This window comes from Pelophylax lessonae (genome assembly GCF_965119305.1).
Source record: "Pelophylax lessonae genome assembly, chromosome: 2".
NCBI lineage: Eukaryota > Metazoa > Chordata > Amphibia > Anura > Ranidae > Pelophylax > Pelophylax lessonae.
Window position 1 is genome coordinate 634991244 of NC_138769.1, and position 20390 is coordinate 635011633.

At 41.5% G+C, this 20390-nt stretch overlaps 1 protein-coding gene across 1 annotated transcript in view; it reads left to right on the plus strand.

Moving 5' to 3' along the window:
• Positions 1 to 20390, plus strand: part of USPL1 (ubiquitin specific peptidase like 1) — a 61745-nt gene that overhangs the window by 2656 nt on the left and 38699 nt on the right. Inside the window, exons 2-6 of the mRNA XM_082245833.1 lie at positions 5930 to 6101; positions 8589 to 8717; positions 11191 to 12450; positions 13153 to 14746; positions 16681 to 16767. Coding sequence (XP_082101959.1) covers positions 6006 to 6101; positions 8589 to 8717; positions 11191 to 12450; positions 13153 to 14746; positions 16681 to 16767 — 3166 coding nt within the window. The 5' untranslated portion in view covers positions 5930 to 6005. The remainder of the gene's footprint in view (positions 1 to 5929; positions 6102 to 8588; positions 8718 to 11190; positions 12451 to 13152; positions 14747 to 16680; positions 16768 to 20390) is intronic.

The following is a 20390-nucleotide window of genomic DNA, read 5'->3' on the forward strand; positions in this document are numbered from 1 at the left end:
CTTTTCATTCATTCACAGCCACCTGTCAATAGACAGACTACTGCCTCTGCCATAGAGGGGCTTCTGATTCTCACTGGAGCATTCGTTTAGCGACATCTCCCTGCTTGTAGTCCACTAATACTTCCTCTAGGCCTGTAACTGCAGGTTTACACTGTGGCATGATCCTGTGGTTGGAGGAATAGTCAGCAGGAGCCAGAGCATTGCAGCCATTATTCACTGGTCCTGGTTGAGCTCAGGCGTTTTCCGATCTAGTCCAACCAGGAAGCGGTCACTGCACAGCCAAACATGATCAAGCCATTCCTCATCCTGCAAAAAAATCCACCATTTTTGTTTAAGTAGAACTAAAGGCAATTTTTTATTTTTGTTTTGGATGGAGTAAGGGAGGGTTATAACCCCTGCAGATTTTTTTTTCTTGCCATCTGTCACCTATTGAGAAGATATATCTTCACTTCCTGTTTCATAGTCAAAAAAGGAAGTGAAGGAAACCCTGGTGGTCACCAAAACTAGTGTCCTTATTGGAAGATTTCCCCTCTATTGCAGTTCTGGGGATAACCCAAAATTTAGGATTTTCTTTTACTTTCAAAGATAATAGTAAACACAGGACAAATGTAGAGAGAATGAATCTCCCTAATAGGAGCACAGACGGCAATTAAAACCTGACAGTTTTCATCCTGCTCTACTATCTAAAACAAAATGTCTTTAGTTAAGCCTCATGCACATTGGACGTTTGTAATGCTACGCTTAGGGTCATCTGGCATTTTTTTTTCCTGCCTCTAGACACCTCTGCATGTTGTGTCCAGGCACACACATGCATTTGGAGGAGCTTAGAGGCAGAAAAAAACCCCACTGCTAGTGCCTGGAGCAGCAGCATTCTGGCAGAAAAAACACCTGATGCTCCTAAATGTGCGTTGCTCCAGGCATGTTTAGCGCTTGAACGTTCAGTCATTTCAATGGCCAGAAAAAAAACAATCATTCTGGCCAATTAGGTGAATTTAACCCCTAAGTGTACATGCGTTTACAAGTGTTTTTTCTGCGAGAAGGAAAGGTGTCAAGGAGAGATAGCCAAAGCATCCAGTGTGTATGAGGCATTACACTTTAGACAATGTTGGTGGATTTATTATTTTTTTTATGTAAAAGGTGCACTATGCCTTTTAAGCTGAACTCCAGGCACAAAAATTTCATTTAAATATATTCTTCAATAGCCATAAAGGATGTAAATCCACTTATGTGTGCATCAAATGCCTTTGCAAACCCAGTTTTTAGCTTTTAAAAGTAGCAGCACCAACTATCACTGTGCTGTGCATAGCCTGAGCAGAGCTGTGGAAGGAGTCCAGCAGACTTACCTGCTACAGCATGGATGCTCAACCTGTGGCCCTCCAGCTGTTGCGGAACTAAAAGACCCATCTGTCAACCTTGCAATGCCTCATGGGACATGTAGTTCAACAACAGCTGGAGGTAAGAGAAAAAAATGGGGTGGGGGAAGGAAAAGTGAGTGTGCTGCCTGAGTGGAGCTGAGTCAATTTCTGTTAAGGTGAAAGGCATCACCACAGGAGGAGAACGGTCAAGGGTGTCATGGTTAGGAGCCGAGAATATCTGTGACAAATTTACATTGGTTTGACAGGCTGTACAACCTGTGAACCTCACTCACTGAAGTCAATGGGACTGCGCCACAACTGCGAGCCTTACGTGGATTCACCGTGGATCACTTTTCAAAGAAGTCATAGAGGCCGGTGTAAATGAGACCTTATTTAGCCACTACTAAAATAGTTCTCTAGACTGTTACGACCTCATGCGCACAGGTGGTTTGACCCATCGGCATCAAATTCCAGCATTTTTGGGCATCCCAGAGGCACAGGCAGCCAGCAGCCCAACAAACTCTGAGATCGGCTGAAATACGTGATAGCTGGATATTGTACCGAGCAAAACCTGCGTTCAGGGCTGTATACGTTCAGAGACGTAAATGTGGAATATTACCTTATGAGAAATGTTGTTGAAATTAAGTTTGGGGACAGGGTCTCTTTAGGCACTCTTTGCAAGATAAATCAATTCATTGCCCTGATGTGTGTTTTTTTTTTTTTTTTTTTTTTTTAGAAATGTTTGAAAGAAAAAAAAAAAAATTCTGCGAGTTTAAAGTTTAGAAACCTAGGAGTTGACAATGTTTTTTTTTTTTTTTAATTTCAGAATTAGGTCTGTGCTTCTGGTCCTGGCATCAGTACCTCTAGGGGCTTGGATCAAGCATGAGGCCAGTAAAATCAGACATTTTGTGTACTAAAGCCTGTTTCAACAGGGACCGGCTGAGATTTGAACCATGTATGGGCAGGCTGATTGTTCCCAAGTCGATCCATCAGTTGATTTGGGTACAACCAGCATGTCGGAATTTAAGGTGTGATTATTGCCAGTGGCTATAGCTGCTAGCAATGATCTCTGTGATTTCCCGGTGGGCTCCCCCTGCCTGAAGAGCACAATAGGGGGAGGGATTCCACCATCAGCACGGACTGTGTTGATGGGGGAATCAAGTGAACATATGATCCAAGGCAAGGTAATTCTGACTCAGCAACTCAATAGAAGAAACTAGAATAAAAAAATAAAAAGAAGGCTGACCTGTTTCTGCACCTTAACAATCATTTGGCGATGGCAATTTTCATGTTTCTGTCTAATACATTTATTTCTCTATATTCAAACAATGATTTATTGGACTTCCACCTATTGTGACATCTTTTTAATTGCCCTGACAGGAGGTCAACCCCATTGTAGCCTCTCTAGTCATGTGACTATGATTCAGCCGATAAAGGCAGACCATTCCCCAGTTCTGCCGGTAGTCTGACCCAGTGCCTTTCAAGTCTGTAAGTATTTGGTGGTGAAGACCTGGAAAAGGAGTCAATTGCTCTTTCTGGGTTGAAAATAAATGTAGGTACAGGTATGTCATTGGGTAGGCTGTGGTTCCCTGCTGTCATCCTAATATTGAATGTAGTAACTTGTTGAACTCAACACTTGAGTATCATCTGTGCTTATTGCAGCTGTCTTCCTGAACCTGAAACCTATTAATAGACCAAGCTGGCCAAACGTATATCTGCAGAATCGGTGTAATGTTACTAGCTCAGAACGGAAAGAGGAGTTCACACATGGGCGGCCCGTGCTTGTTTTGTCTTCTTCATAATTCATATAATCACATTGTGTTGTGGTCCCGTTATTTTAACCACTTAAGCCCCGGAGGATTTGGCTGCTGAAAGACCAGGGGGTATTTTGCAATTTGGCACTGCGTGACTTTAACGGACAATTGTGCGGTCGTGCAACGCTGTATCTAAACGAATTTGACGTCCTTCTTTTCCCCACAAACAGAGCTTTCTTTTGGTGGTATTTGATCACCTGTGCGATTTTTCTTTTTTTTTTTTTGCGGTACTGCAACATTGCAGCAGACAGATCGGACCCTTGACTGACATTTTTGACACTTTTGGGGTTACCAGTGACATTTCTACAGTAATCAGTGCTATACATATGCACTGTTACTGTAAAATGACACTGGCAGTGAAGGGGTTAACTTTATTTGAGAGGGAGGGGCTGTGTGTGTCCCTAGGGGTGTGATTCTAACTGTGATTGGCTGTGGCTAGAGCTGTAGGAACAATGATCAACGGTCCTACATAGTAGAACCGTATGATCATTGTTTCTACATAGGGGAGAATGACAGGCGGCTTGTTTACACTAGCTGCCTGCCTTTCTCCCTCTCCCCTGACGATCGCTGAGTGACTCGCTCCCCAGAGCCTCACAGGCTAGTGACGTACCGATACATCACTCTGCCTGTGAGGGGCTGACTGCCGCAGTATATGTACTTGCGGCGGTTGGCAAGCGGTTAAAAAGATAATACTGTTTTTGAAAACTGCATGTGATCTGATCAAAACACCTATGCTACCAACATTGCACAGAGGTTGTGTTGTAGGTCATTTATGTAGGATTTACAAGTAAATCTGAAATTCTAAAGCCAATCAAAACTGCAGATTTTTTTTTTCTTTACTCTACATTTAATCCGCTTTTGTCTTCAATTAAGCAAATGAAGAACACTGTGTCATTCACACCAGATGTGTTGGTGCAACGCTGTCAGCTATTTCCAGTGCAGCCCTAAAGCATGAACTAGGTAATATGCCTCGTTTACAGTGGCATCAGTTAAAGAGGAAGTAAACTTCCCTCTAATGTTTGTACCTATAGGTTCTGTTAATATCTCCTAAACTTGCACCGTTTAGGAGATATTAACTGTATATTGGACCCATGATGTCATCGGCGCATGCACTCTGAAGAAACGGCTGCCCGTGTCACACAGCCGAGTCTGTGGACCCGTAAGGAAGACGGGTGAAGATGGATGCGGCCTCCAGCGGGGACGACGAGGGCTTCATTTGCAGGTAAGTGTCACATAATGTGCTAGTATGCGATGCTTACTTGCACATTGTGCCTTTACTTTGCAGGTAAAAAGTTTTCAACCTCTTTAACCCCAGTGTTTAAGTGTGCACTGCAAACTTTTTTTTTTTTTTTTCTCAGCTTAGGGGTTGCGACGCAAACCTTTGCAATGCCACTTCCATTAGTAGAAATGTAACTCCTTGTAAGTTATGTGGGGGGGAAAAAAAAAAAAAGTAAGGGTCCTTTCACACGGAGCGGACCATTTTTTGATCCGCTCCAGCACTTTTTTTTTTTACAGACACGGCCGTATGTTCGTTTATCATCCCATCCGTTTGCGGATGATAAACTGACATAATGCATGTCAATGGGATTGCGGATGTCAGCGGATGACACCGCTGACATCCGTTTTTTGCGTCCGTTCCGGTTTTTTAAACGGAAGAAAAATAGGGTTCTCTTCCGTTCAAAAAAACTGATCGGAAAGGACGCAAATCGGATGTCAGCGGATGGTCATGCATCATGTCAATCATGTCATGTAATGATGCATTATGTCAGTTTTTCATCCGCAAAAAAATGGGATGAAATACGGAGTGCCCGTGTGAAAGGACCCTCGTATGAAGGTTCAGGGAAAGTGTCCCAGTATACATGTGTTCAGCGCAGCTCACTGGTGTGAACAGGTCCTGGGGCCAGAACTAGGGAAGGTGCAAAGCATTAGATCATCAGCCTTTGCTTCACAGCTTAATGAGTCACTAAGCAAAAATGTGCAGTGATTGAAGTCTGCATGGTTGACCTGGAAACTTCTCTTAGACCAGGGACCAATGAAGCCTGATTTTATAAACTGTGATCTTTAATTGTGTGAATTTAATTACGACTTTGTTTATTTAAAACAACCAATCCTGTGAGGGTGAAGCTCCATTTTTAAATTTGTTTCTATCCTGCACATGATTCAATGTGTGAAATTAACCTTGCAAAGTTCTACTTTTAGGAGCGGACATTCATGTTAGGTTCCTTATTTCTGTAGCTATAAAAATTATAGCCGGAGTTCCCTAAAAGCGGAAAGCTTTTTGAAAGGTTGAGAAAGGCTTCTTTAAAGTAGAATAAGCAAAACTTTTTTTTTTTTCCATTTTGGATGGAGTAAGGGAGGATTATAACCCGTCAGATTTTTTTTTCCATCTGTGTCATTTTGGGGATATTGGGGGAGATTTCCTTTTTCAAAGCCAAAATTGGAAGTGAGAGGAAGCCCCTGCAAATTGGGGGAATACCTAGGGGAAATTTTGTTGATTAGAACAGCCTGGCAGCAATAGTTTTCAGAAGGGAGTCCATGATGGCACTTCAGTATCTCTGGTATTAAAAGTTTACTGTAAAAATGTCTACATTAGTGTACATGACCTGTAGGAGGAAAGAACTCATCTGTTACTATAAAACTGTGTTTTATTTATTTTTTTTAATGCTGCTGTAATAGATTTTCACTTCATAGTATATGTAGCAACAGTATTACAATTTGAAGCCTGATAAATAATTTTTTTCCTACTTGCTTGTTTTTCAGGGTACTTTGACATGTCCTTACCGGTGCTGGCAGGTTACAAGTCATATAACACAAAATAAGCCAATGGGTCACCACAATGGCTTCAGAGACTCCTGGATCTACGGTGTCATTGGTTGGACAAGGGTCATTTTTAACTAAGCCTTCACTTCAGATGGTGGGGTACACGGGAAAAGTCAGTGAAACTTCTTTTCTATGTTTACATCTGCGCATATATCCTTTTTTTGATTTTTATTTTTTCTTGTTCTGTTTTCCACGGAAATTAAAAAAAAAAAAAGTAAAAGGCGAAAGATTGGAATGTACAAAGATACATTCTATATTGCTAAGGTTTTGTGTGTGTGTGTTTTTGTTTTTTGTTTGTTTTTTTTTTTTCTTCATATAAACCTGCTATATGGGGAAAAAAACTGCATTTTGGTTAAATCTGCAATTATTGAATACTTGAATACCCTTCAGGTAATCTGTAAACCATTTTAAAGGCTCTTTCAAAAAAGCTGTATCCTTTTCCTCCCGCTGAGATACTTGTCTGTTTAATCTAAAGCAAAAACTTGCTTTAATCTCTGTACATGTGAGTCCATCATCCATTTTCTGCAGAAAGACTGAGGAGCAGTGCTTGAAAAAGGGTTTGTTTTTCCTGCCAAATAGTAGATCCCATGGAGGTTGATTTACTAAAACTGGAGAGTGCAAAATCTGGTACAGCTCTGTATAGAAACCAATTGCCTTCCAGGTGTTTTTTTTTTGTCTTGTCAAAGCTTAATTGAACAAGCCTAAGTTAGAAGCTTATTGGCACCTATGAACAGCTGCACAAGATTTTGCACTCTCCAGTTGCGGTAAGGCTGGGTTCACATGTGCCACGGCTCACAGCAGGGGGTCAGGTGCGAATCCGGTCTGAATTTTTGCCTGAATTGGCACCTGAATCGGAACCAAAGACAGCCAGGGACCTTTCCAAATGCGGACCGCAGCTGCCCCGGAGCTGTGTGAACTGGCTCCATTCAGAGCTGGTCACACTCTCCTGTAATGCGAATTGGATGCAGGGAAACCCGCATCCAACCCACATCAAATTCACATGTGTGAATCAAGCCTAAAACAACCCCTATGAGACATTGTTAGGCAATTTTTTGCTGCCCTAAAAACCTAGTCAGGCCAAGTTTAGCTTGGCTCTAGTTTAGCTCTGTATAGCACTGGGAGGGTGGTAGACAATACAAATATTACCAAAAGAAAAATTGTGTGAGCATGAACACCGCCATGCAAGGGAATCCCAACTTGCCTTTTTATGTTCAAAATTAAAATATAATTGTGAAATTAGGATTTTCTTTAATTTCACTTTAATTGAATTCATTAGAAAAGATCCGTATAAATAGTTCATCTTATCTACAGCCAGCAGGTGGCACTCTGGCATCTAACTGCAGGTTTTCCAGTGTTGACCCTATCCTATAAAATTCCCAAATCTGGTGTAATTTTTTCTTTAGTTCTACTTAGACCTGACAACTTGAGTTGGCTACACACTATACAACTTTTATACAATTTTCTTGTACACTTTCCTTTAGATTTACCAAAGCCATATAATGAGGTCAAACCTAAACACTTTTTAATTTGTATGCAATCAGGCAGGGCCTTGCACTACATAGTTGAAGGTAAATCTAAAGGAAATTGAACAACAAACATTGTATGTGTATCAGGCTTTAAAGTGGAGTTCTAGTCATTTTTTTGTTTTAGATGTCGGCAGCTACAAAAAGTGTAGCTGCTGACTTTTAATAAACAGCCACTTGCCTGTCCCATGATCCAGCGGTGTACTTACCCCAGCCGTGTTCTCCCGTGTCCTCCCTCGGTGACGGCATCTCTACTATGGGCACCCTGCCGTGACAGCATGCGGCTTCACAGACGGGTGCCCACTGCGCATGCGCGAGTGGCACTGTGCTCTCTGACTGATCCCAAAGTCTTCTAGGACTTGTCATGTGTCCCAGAAGACTTCGGGAAGGAGAACTTCTGCTTCCGATCGCCTAAGGTGACTGGAACGGAAGTGGGAGCAGGTACCTGTCAAAAATCGGGTACCTGCTCCTCCCCCTCCCAGCCATTTGGTGTACTGCAACAGTATGTCACAAGGTTATACATAAAATAATAGTGTGCGAAGAAAAGTAAAATGTTTGCTATATGATCCTAAAATTACATTAATCCCCCAGTTCATTTTTAATAATTTACATTTAAATCTTTTACTTTTTTGCCACCAAGTTTTGTAGATAATTGTATTTCATGATTCTGATCAGTGCTTACAGCTCATTATTAAACTTCATTGTCTTGATGAACAATTTTTAGATATCAGTGCATTAATCGGTAAATCGTTCTTGGTTCTTAAGGGAATCCGTTATTGACAAAATACCTAAACTGCAATTGCTCAACTTTTTTTTTTTTTTTTTTTCCTTGTTTCCTGGCTGCAAAGACTTCAGTACTTTGCATTAGAGAATTTGAACAGGAGAGCTTTGACTTTCCCCTGAATTAACTCACTTTGTGCATGTTCTTGGTCAGTGTGATGCAGAAAGTATTGAAGCCACAGGCAATCAGGAAACTAGCATTTTCAGTCAGCAGTGACGGTATCCTCATGTTTCTCAAATATGAATTTCAATCACTGTGACCAGAAAAAAATTTTGTTTTTCTTCTCTTATTCTAGAAAAGTAGCACCTTTACAAAACCACCTGATGGATTGTGTCCACTGTGTAAGGCCAAGGGCCAGAGCCAAGAACTCAAGACCTACCGCATCAACTTTACTCAATCAATCTTCCTCTGCTCTGATCCACAGGTATGATGGCCTAACTGCTTTAATGGACAAGTAGAAGATTTAAAAGGCATTTTTACTTTGTACTGTATGGGCAAGCGCATAACGGTTTTTTTAAAGCTGAAGTCCAGGGACCAGGCTGCGTTTGTTTTTTGAATTCAAGGTGTAGGTCCCCCTAAACCCGTCCTTGGACTTTACCTTGTGTGCTTTGTAATTTCTGTAAAACCTTAATAAACAAATATATATTGTTACAAAAAAAAGTGGGGTATATATAAAAACACCCTGACAGTTGTGTTTTCAAAGTGTAAAGCTGGATACACACTATCCAACCTTTGTTGTTAGATTTCCTTCAGATTTACCTCTTCTATGAAGTGCAAGGGCCTGCCAGATTGCATACAAATTGAAAGTGTTTAGGTTTGACCTCATATTATATGGTTTTGGTAAGTCTAAAGGAAGAAGTCTTCAGAAAATCTTATAGTGTGTATGGCCCATAAGTCTTGTCCAAAACAAGTAAAGGTTTTAGCAAATTGGGAAGGGTCTTAAAGTAGAACTATAGGCATAACTTTTTTTATTCTTTCTTATTGGACAGAGTAAGGGAAGGTTATTACCCCTTGCTACTTGTTTTCACCATCGGTGTCCCATTGAGGAGATTTACCCTCACTTCCGGGCCTTTAGCCAAAACACAAGTGAGTGGAAATCCCTGCAAATTAACCACTTACCGACTGCCCACCGCAGATGTACGTCACTACTTTGACGCTAAATAACGTGGTTATGGCAGCAGATAGCTGCCATAACCCCGGTATTTTTAAAAACGGCGGGCGATCAACTTTCAGGTAAGGGTGGTCCCAGCGGCGGATTGGCCGTGAGATCACTCTTACGGGGCGGAAGAGGTGACCCCGTTCCCCCCCCCCCGCATCCCGGTCCTTTTCCGCTCTTACCGGACCTGCTGGCAGCAGGTAAAACAATCCGGTTCCGGATCCTCTTAGACAGGAAGTTGAGCGAGGGCAAGATGGCCCTCACTCGACTCTATGGTCTTGGAGGACCGGAGCGACGTCAAACGTCGTTGCCTAGCAACCGGCTTAAAGCGGTTGTATACTTAAAAAAAATAAATAAATAAATTTAAAAAAAACCCTGCAAGACAAAGGCATAATGAGCTAGTATGCATCGCATACTAGCTCATTATGAATTACTTACCTTAGAACGAAGCCCCGACACAGACCCCCGGACACCGCTGTGGGAGCTGACATGATCCCTCGGCGTCTCTTCCGGGTTCGGCGGCTCCGGCGCTGTGATTGGCCGGAGACGCGATGATGTCACTCCCGCGCACGCGGGAGTCATTTTCCGGCAAGCTCCCGGCAAGAAACGCTGAAGGTCCACCAGACCTTCAGAGTGCATGCGCCGCTCGCGTGAGCGGCTGCATGCAGTGCAAATATCTCCTAAACCGTGCCGGTTGGGCTAACTTTACTGTTTTCTTATTTTTTATTGAAAAAAAGTGAATTTTTTCCAAAAAAATTGCGGTTAGAAGACCGCTGTGCAAATACGGTGTGATAAAAAATATTGCAACAATCTCCAAAATATATAATGTTTGGGGGTTCTAAGTAGTTTTCTAGCAAAAAAAACTGATTTTAGCTTGTAAACATCAAGTGTCAAAAATAGGCCGGTCTTAAAGTGGTTAAGGAAATAACTTGGAGCTCTTGAATTCACCAGAACTAGTGTCCCCATAGGAATATTTACCCTTTATTACTTTTCTGGGGACACCCCAAAAATTTGTGATTTCTTTTTACATTCAGGGAGAACGGTAAACAGGACAAACAGATTGGATCTCCCTAACAGGGGCACAGACCGCAATAAAGACCTAATGGGTGTTCTAATCCATCACCACTCTGTCCAAAACTAACAAAAAATAAATATTTTTTTCCTTTAGTTGTATTTTAAAGTGATTCTAAAGTCAGAAGATTTTTTAACCTTTAAAAACCTTCCTTTTCTGTGCAGCAGTGCAGAAATGACCTTCATTAGGGGATTGTGGGTCCCTTATTGCAATGTAGTATTCATTCATTTTCCTCCCGTCCTCTCCCATCCCTTTTCCTTTTTATTCCTTTTAACATCTGTGTCTAAGCTACTGATGGAGTAAAACACATAGGGTGAGGAGCAAGGTCTGGCAAGAGGTGTTATGCTTGTTGTATCAAATACAGCTGAATAAAGTTTATTGGAAAGGGAGAAAAAAATATTTGGCAAAGGTGAGACTTTCTTGTCTGGATTTTGAATATTGGGGAGAAGGCAAACATTCTAACCATAGCAACCGCAGTTGGTGGCGGTGAGTTGAAGTCCAGTTGGAGCAGTACCAACTATTACCATTTGCTGCAAATTATTTCATATACTTTTTCAGGTAAAATGGCTTAAATGGAAGTATTTAATCAGTGTTTTTAATTGTGTGCTATGAGTTACTGTGTTGGCCTTTTATTGGTTTAACATTTTTCATTTCTAATTTTTTAAATAGTGTATTTATCCCCTGGGATACACCCCCTTGGATAACCTAATCACAAATACCACAGACTTGAGGAATCTCTGCCCAAACAAACCGGTAAAGAGGGGTATCTCAGAGCTGTCACCCCCACCCCAGCCAAATGTTAAACGATCAAAGTCTGATCTGCCTCTCCTTGGTCAGTACAGTCCCATAAATGCAGCTACTTCTGCTCAAGCTGAAAGCAGCACATCTGCAGAAAGTGTGCCACCATTGGAACATGATACAACACCTTCAGAAATATCTCCATGTGATTGGACCGAGAATATAGAGGCTACAAAACAAAATGTGCCAGAAACCTCAGAGTTATTCAGTTCTAGCCCTGTTCTGAATCGGCTTTGTGAAAGACCTCTGCAGAGTGAAGATGTTGGAATGATAGACCAGTCCTATAGCACCAATGATGCTAGTAAGAGCTTAAATACGTTGTCTGAAACTGAGGACCTAGAGGAAAGTGAAGACAAGGAACCGAAGAAGCCAGAGCCATATCCTTTGCCTGAAATTAAAAAATTGTTAAATCCTTTATCAGAAAACAGGATCACTTTAAATGGAAGTCCGGGCATTCTGGAAGACAGTGAATTATCTTCAGAATCTGTGATATTTTCTAAAAGTAAGGATGTGCCTACTGGGCTTCAGCAGAATCTGCTCTGTTCACAAATGAAGGACAAGGAAGTGTCGAGCACACTTAGCAATGGAGAGAGCGCTATGCCAGTTTATTTGGGTTCTTTGGGAGACATGGCGTCAGCACAGCCGTGTGCCGTTATGCAGAAGACTCCACAAGATTTCAGTGAAAGCAGGGACTCCCACTTACTGCAGTGCACAGACAATGTACTGCACAACACAGTTGCTACGGTAGATGGCAGTTGTGCAGAGGATAATCAACACAGAGATTTGTCAATGCCCCGTGATTTAATTGAAGACAGTCAGCCAGCATCATTTGAAATTAAAGTGTTCCCTGTTCAAGAACCGGATACGTTCAAAGAGAATTTGAACAAAGCTTCATTAAAATCTGTTTCTCAGCATCATGTTGAGGCTGCTGCTGAAGAGAACAATAACAACCCTGTAGGCGCATTAGAATCTGCGCAAAATTCTTGTGGAATGACAAGCCCATCCTATTCACTGCATGACATTCAGCCCCCATGTTTATCAGACCATGGTTCTGTGGATGTGTGTGAGCCACCTTGTTCTATGGATTCTGTCATGAAAGCCATTGAAGAGCTCAAAGCTGCACCTTTGAAGGTCTGTCACTTGTCAGCGTCTCTACAGCTGGCGGAAGGTACTGAGAAAATGCATGTTGAAACAACCCCTTCTCACTCAGTGGAAGGTATCCAACCTGAATGTCCTTTAGAAGTGGATTCCTCATTGAATTTGCCTGGCACATCTTTTGTGACCGATGCTCTTGTGGTCTCCAGCAGGGTTGTAAGTCACGAAGAAGCCTCTTTACCAGAAGGTCATTTATCAGACCAGGGTGATTTTGTAGGAGACTGCCAGCAAAACAGCTCTGAAACAGCCTCTACATCTGCTTTAGTGCAGGAAACCCTTCCAGAGTGCCAGTCGAAGGAGAAGTGGTTAAGCAATATGCCTTTAACCCCTTCTATTTCACCATCTAGTCCCATTGATAAAAACAGTGGAGCCTCTGCAAAAATAATACCACCCAATACTCTGAAGTCAGAGCGACTGACTCTAATACATGGCTGTCAGAAGAGTGTCTTTAATGAAATGATGCCCTTAGACTTCCTTCCAGTGACCAGGTCTGTGCATGAGGATTCTTCCCTCATAGGGGTCTGTGAAACCGTATGCTCTGTATCTGAAAAAGACAATAGCGCAGAGCAAGAGATTGCACCTTTACCAGGCAATTCTTTATTAGGAACTGAGAAACCACCTTGTTCTATGGATTCTGTTATGAAAGCCATTGAAGGGCTCAAAGCTGCACCTTTGAAGGTCTGTCACTTGTCAGCATCTCTACAGCTGGTGGAAGGTACTGCGAAAATGCATGTTGAAACAACCTCTTCTCACTCAGTGGAAGGTATACAACCTGAATGTCCTTTAGAAGTGGATTCCTCATTGCATTTGCCTGGCACATCTTTTAAGATCAATGCTGTTGTGGTCTCCAGCAGGGTTATAAGTCAAGAAGAAGCCTGTTTACCAGAAGGTCATTTATCAGACCAGGGTGATTTTGTAGGAGACTGCCAGCAAAACAGCTCTGAAACAGCCTCTACATCTGCTTTAGTGCAGGAAACCCTTCCAGAGTGCCCGTCAAAGGAGAAGTGTTTAAGCAATATGCCTTTAACCCCTTCTATTTCACCATCTAGTCCCATTGAGAAAAACAGTCCTAGTGGGGCCTCTGCAAAAATAATAATACCCAATACTCTGAAGTCAGAGCGACTGACTGTAATAAATGGCTGTCAGAAGAGTGTCTGTAATGAAATGATGTCCTTAGACTCCCTTCCAGTGACCAGGTCTGTGCATGAGGATTCTTCCCTCATAGGGGTCTGTGAAACCGTATGCTCTGTATCTGAAAAAGACAATAGCGCAGAGCAAGAGATTGCACCTTTACCAGGCAATTCTTTTTCAGGAACTGAGACCTTATACCAAGACTCTGTGGAACCATGTGGAGTGAGCACACCTCTTCGGAACATTCACACTGCACTAACTATGAAAGCTAATTCCATTCTTGGGGTCACTGGTTCTTCATGTAACATAAATTCTCCTATGGATGTGGATGATGGCGACAATGCTAAAATACCTTCCCCCTTGACAAACGGCCAGTTGGAGAACAATAGAAGTGCCCTAACACCCTGTTCACAAGTAGAAGATATTGTAGAGACCAAGGACCATCCTTTGCATGATACTGTTGGTGCCATAGACTTTGACAGTGAAGACCATTCTGCTGCCCCATTAATCGATTCAGCAGAATCTAAAAGGTCCCCTAAGAAAACTTCCTTTGAAAATACTGTCCTACCTGACCTGTTGCTAGACATACAGCCTGAGCACCGCATGGAAGAGCAGTTATCAGCAGTCCCCAGTCCTACGTGTGATGCAGATTTAACAGAAACCATTTCAGCAGATTGCAAACGGCTAAAAGAAGGAAATCTATTGCAAGCTAGGCTAGACAAGCTCTGTGTTCAGGACACCGAAACAAACAAGATGGAGATAACAGACCCAAACCTCAGTAATGATGATCTTCAGAATAGTATCAATTTGTCAGATACTTTGTCTTCAGAAGGCACTCTGAACAATGAAAGCATTGAAAGTGGTCTCTTAGACCTTTCTGTAATGAATGTAGAGCAAAGTCTGTCTGATGAGATACCTGAAACCAGGACTTATGAGAACTCCCAGAGACTCCTGCAGTGGAAGAACAGGAAATCCTTATGTTGGTTAGATTGCATTTTATCAGCCCTGGTGCAGTCCAGAACTCTTCGTTTCTTTGTGGCAAAGCATGAATACAGTAAAGATTCCCTCATTCTCAACCTTTTTGCCAAATACAATGAAGCTACTGCATTGAGCAAACAGATTACCAGAAAAAGCAAAACAGGTGAGTTTCCTTCCACCATAAATTTTATTTTCAAGTTAAAGTGAAACAATTTTTATACTGCGTAAGGAAGGATAGAAATGTCAGATTTTTAGTTTTGCCTGTCTCCCGGTTTTTGAGATTTACAGTGTATTGATAACACAACAGGAAGAAATCTGAATGTAGATGAATGACCAGTCCAATACTCACATTTTTTCCCACTCTGTTAATTATAGTGCTTTTGAAAAAAAACGATAAAATTAAATATCCCCTGTAAAGTAACATGGAGAAATAAAAGCCGATTCTTGAATTTGAATGAAGTACAGATACTAGTCAATCTGACCACTGGCTCAATCTAATGGCATTAGGTGGTTAACCACTTTAGGACCGGAGGATTTTCCTGCTTTACGTCCAGGCCACTTTTTGCGATTCGGCACTGTGCGAATTTAACTGACAATTGCGCGGTCATGCAACGCCGTACCCAAACAAAATTTACGTCCTTTTTTTTTTTTCCCCTCAAACAGAGCTTTCTTTTGGTGGTATTTGATCACCTCTGCGCTTTTCATTTTTTGCGATATTATTAATAAAAAAAAATGCGACAATTTTGAAAAAATAACAATATTTTTCTACTTTGACAGTTAAAAAATATCCAATATATTCAATTTTTGTCATATATTTAGGCCAAAATGTATTTAGCTACATGTCTTTGACAAAAAAATTCTCAATGAGTGTAATTTTAACCGCTTTAAGACCGGAAGATTTTACCCCATACCTGACCAGGCCATATTTTGCAATTCGGCACTGCGTTATTTTAACTGACAATTGCGCGGTCGTGCGATGTCTACCCAAATTACATTTTATGTCTTTTTTTTCCCCACAAATAAGCTTTCTTTTGGTGGTATTTGATCACCTGTGTGATTTTTTTTTTTTTTTTTTTTTTTGCGCTATAAACAAAAAGAGCGACAATTTTGAAAAAATAACAATATTTTTTTCACTTTTTTTTTTTTATATGAAAATCCTACCCCCCCCCCCCCCCAAAAATGTAAAAATCAAAATTTTTTTAACATTTTAGGCCAATTTGTTTTCTGCTACATATTTTTGGTAAAAAAAATCGCAATAAGCATATTTTGATTGGTTTGCGCAAAAGTTATCGCAGCTACTAACTACGGGAAATTTATGTAATTTTTTTTTTTTTTTTTTTAACTAGTAATGGCGGCGATCTGCGAGGGGCGTTTTTTTTTTTTTTTTTTTTTTTTTTTTTTTTTGCGGGACTGCGACATTGCAGTGGACAGATCGGACCCTATACACTGTTACTATAAAAATGACACTGGCAGGGAAGGGTTAACTTTTATTGGGGATCAAGGGGGTTAATGTATGCCTGGTGCTTACTGACATGTGTGGGGGGAGGGGACTGTGTGACACGGCACAGATCGCAGGTTCAGCTATGCTGAATCCTGTAATCTGTCCATGCCTGTCACTTAGGAGATCCGCCCGCTTGTGTAAACAAAGCGGGCGGATCTCCTCACTCAATCCCTGACGATCGGGTAAGAGCTGCAGTGATCACCGCCGCTCCTCCCCTGGCCCGCCTCCCGCTGTGACTGAATACAGCGGGAGCGAGCCTCCGGCGGTGCGCGTGCTGCCCACAAGGGGAGGAGTCCAGCGATGTAGACCTACGTCGCTGGACGATAACGAACCACTTTGCCGCAGTACGATCAATGTGAGCGGTCGGCAAGTGGTTAAATATGAATGGCATAAGCCTTGTGTGCACAGGCATCAATAAAGTGGACCTCCCAAGAGATTTTTTTCCCCACAAACCTATATATTTCAAATTTTTAGAGTTCGCTTTCTCCTTGTTTATCTCTAGTAAATTATACACAGGTATTTTCTGCTGCTCTGTACTCTCCTTGCTTTTTGGAATTTCACCAAGCTAAATCTTCTATTTTTTTTTTTTTTGGTAGGAAGGCCAACAAAAGCTGAAACCTGTCTCAATGAAGTCAGAATACACATATTTGACACATTAAAGCCACTGTTAAAGTGTGAATTGGGTAAGAATTTTTCATGTTCAGTTGATGTGATCTCTTTTTAACAGAAGTGCTGTGTAGTCTCTATATCTGTCTGGTCAGTTTTATTGTTGTCCTTTAGAAACATTTTTGTTGTAGTTTCGAGCAGCTGTAAATGGCTGACATTGCCTGGAGTAGCAGTCTCCAAACTGCGGTCCGGAAGCCGAATGCAGCCCTTGACTTGCCTTTATCCGGCCCTTGGGGCACTTTTCCATCCACTGACACCATCAAAGGGGGCACAATTTCTGTCGCTGACACATCAAAAGGGCAGTAGTCCTCCAGTGATGGGGCCCCACTGGCCCTAGTCTTTCCCCTAGAGTCTGAAGGACAGTAAACTGGCCCTTAGTTTAGAAAGTTTAGAGACCCCTGGACTAGAGTATTGTTAAAGGTATAGTCCACCTTAACTGCCTATGCAGGTAAAGGTTGTCTGTAAGTAAAAACAAAATGTGCAGTTTTGGCTAAAGTTAAATGATGCCCTTACTATAGATTTTGGCAATTTACATACCTCAGAAGCCCAACTAAAAAAACTCCCAGATATATCCTCATCCCATTCTGCCTTGTTGCTAGGGTGTTGCTAAAACTCCCAGCTGTTGCTGCTCATTCGAGCTCTCAGATGCTGAGCTCAGAGCTACTGTGTCAGGGGAGAGGCGTGTGAGGGGGTATGAATCAGAGAAATGGCTGGGAATGTCTTAGTAAAGTCCTAGCGACAATGTGGAACATGATGATGCCATCTCTGGGATCATTTATTCAGGCCTCAGGAGGTACAAAACTGGCTTGCATCTATAGCAAGGGCGTTATCCAACATTAGTCAAAACTGCAGTTTTTGTCTACAGGCGCCTTTTAACTGCATAGGCAATTTTTTTTGGTGGTAAGGGTAAACTATGCCTTTAAGCCTTTACAATAGCTAACTTGCATGCAGCACTCATGAGTTTTCTAAATACAGGTTTTATTATTATGATTGCAAAATTAATTAAAAAAAAAAGGGTCCATACTCTCCTCAGTGCTGCAACATTGGTGTGATGCTGCAGCTGTCCCCTGCTGGTTTGAAGACCGATACCTGAGTGATCACATGACCACTAATTACTCAGTTCTTGGTGTTCTCAAAGTGGAGAGCAGTGACTGTCAGTTACCACTCTCCTGTCTGCCCCTCTAGTGCACACAGGTGCACCAGGCTGGAGAGGGGCACATGTAGCCAAACTTGTCCCTCAACCATGTGCTGAGGGTCGGAGCCAGCTGTCAATCAGGCAGCTGGGTAGATCCTGACCATATTGTGGGAATCATTCCTGAGCCTGGAGTGGCTTTGTGTCGTCGGCTCACAGAAGAGCAGACATAAGTGCACTACTGTGACCCAGAAGACAAGTATGGGCAAAAATAGGTTTACTGAGGTCTAGGTAGAAATTTTATTTTTTTATATTAATCAGATTAAATGATTTGAGATTATGTGAGTAAAGGTGGAAATAATGTAAAAGTAATGCCATGCACACAGCAGTACATCATAAAAATACAGCATGCACCCTCCCCACCCCCTGTATATTGTTAATGGTGTGTCAATAGAAGCAGGAAAACCAGTGATCGTCCATGATTGTTTTTTTTTTTTTTCCTGTATACAAAATAAAAATTAATATTTAGTGCTCCAATGCATAGTCTCACAGACAAAATACAAAAGGGACAGTTACAGGGGTTGGGGTACTCACAAGGTTGACTGGTTCTGCTTGATGATGCCTGCAGTTACTGGTAAACGCGTAGGATACATTTCCCCTCCGCACTGTGTTTATACTCTGCAATCAGACAGGAAGTGATAGAAAACACTCTGCAATCAGACAGGAAGTGATAGAAAACACTCTGCAATCAGACAGGAAGTGATAGAAAACACTCTGCAATCAGACAGGAAGTGATAGAAAACACTCTGCAATCAGACAGGAAGTGATAGAAAACACTCTGCAATCAGACAGGAAGTGATAGAAAACACGCTGCAATCAGACAGGAAGTGATAGAAAACACGCTGCAATCAGACAGGAAGTGATAGAAAACACGCTGCAATCAGACAGGAAGTGATAGAAAACACGCTGCAATCAGACAGGAAGTGATAGAAAACACTCAAACAAGCATTCAAGCTACTACAAAGTGGTAATAATGGTAAATTCTCACTGGCTTTAAATCTATGGTTTTCCTCTTGCACAACTTTCATAAAGAAGCAGCAGGTCAGACAGTTGTTTGAGTGCCACACTCCACCTCCACATATGCTGTGAACACAGGTGCATTAGTGTTTTAGGACTGAAAGAGATGCATAAAAAAAGTGCATCTCATTTTTCTTCTACATGGCTGGCAGGGTTTTTCTACAATCATAATCTCCTGCTTTTTTTTTTTTGGAGTGGAAAATTTTGACACAAAGAGAGTTCAATTAAATGGACCTGAGAAATTTTCAAAACCGATTAAGGTTTCAGAACAGATGTAGAATAGGTTAGACAAATGCAAATTTATGCACTGGCCAGTCCAATCTTGGAAGCAGCATCCCAGTCTAAAGGGTTTCTGTAATGACAGTGCAGTACATGAATGCTTTTACTACACAGCATATGGATAGGGCAAATGGCTTTTATGAAGTTAGTACCTACACAGGTTCTTTGGTGAGCTCTGGTGGAAGATTCAGCCAGTTTGAGAAAGTATATCTTGGGCACCTTTTTTGATACCTACTCTAAAGAAGTTTATAGTACAGGTTTGTGTTAAGGAGCCAAGGGACATGTCCTATTCACATCACTTGAAGGTTCAGCAAAAGCTATTTTTTCTTTTTAAACATCCTGACTCCTGAGATTTCTCTTACCGTTAAGAAAAGTACCACAAGATAAAATATAAGTACATTAAACAGAAAATAACTACTTTCCCAGTGGCACAAATCACTTTAATTAGCGAAGACCTCCAATCCCATGATAATTTACACCAAACGTCTAGTCATTTTACTGTACGTTCTATTTAAATCTCGGTTTGGTTTGTAAAACTAGTTTTGACTCCTTTGTCACTGGAGGCACCTCTGCCAATTGCTTTAAAACGTTCATGTGCAGTTTATTTTTAATTAGGTGGCACCCCTTCATTTCAGGTGTCTACGAAGTGACTAATACGTTTTTGGACTATTCGGACTGCAGTCTAGTGTAAATGGAATGACAGCTGCCAGGTATGGAATTGAGTAGGTTATGGCTTCTAGCGTAAATATTGCTGAAACCAATTCTCAGCAAATAAGCCTTGTTTAATTGTACATTGGTGTGCCACCCACATGCTCCAGGCTATTTTATAGATGCCCTCTGAAGGAAATCTTAAGGCTTAAGAGTGAGTCTGCTCTTATGTGGCAGTGCGTACTTGGGTAGCTGCGTTTTCTTTCGTTGTGAATCTTACCTTTTTTTTTAACCTTTTTGCCACCAGAGCCAGGTTTGCATTTTTTGCACACGTTTAAAAAAGAAAAAATCATTTTAGTCCTGAAGATTATAGAAAACCCCCAAACATATTTTTTCTGAAAGCAGAAACCCTAGTGAAGAAAATAGTGGTAGTTCCAATTTTTTTTATGTAACACGATATTTACCACAAAGGTCTAGGAAACTCAAAATTTCAGTAAAAAACAC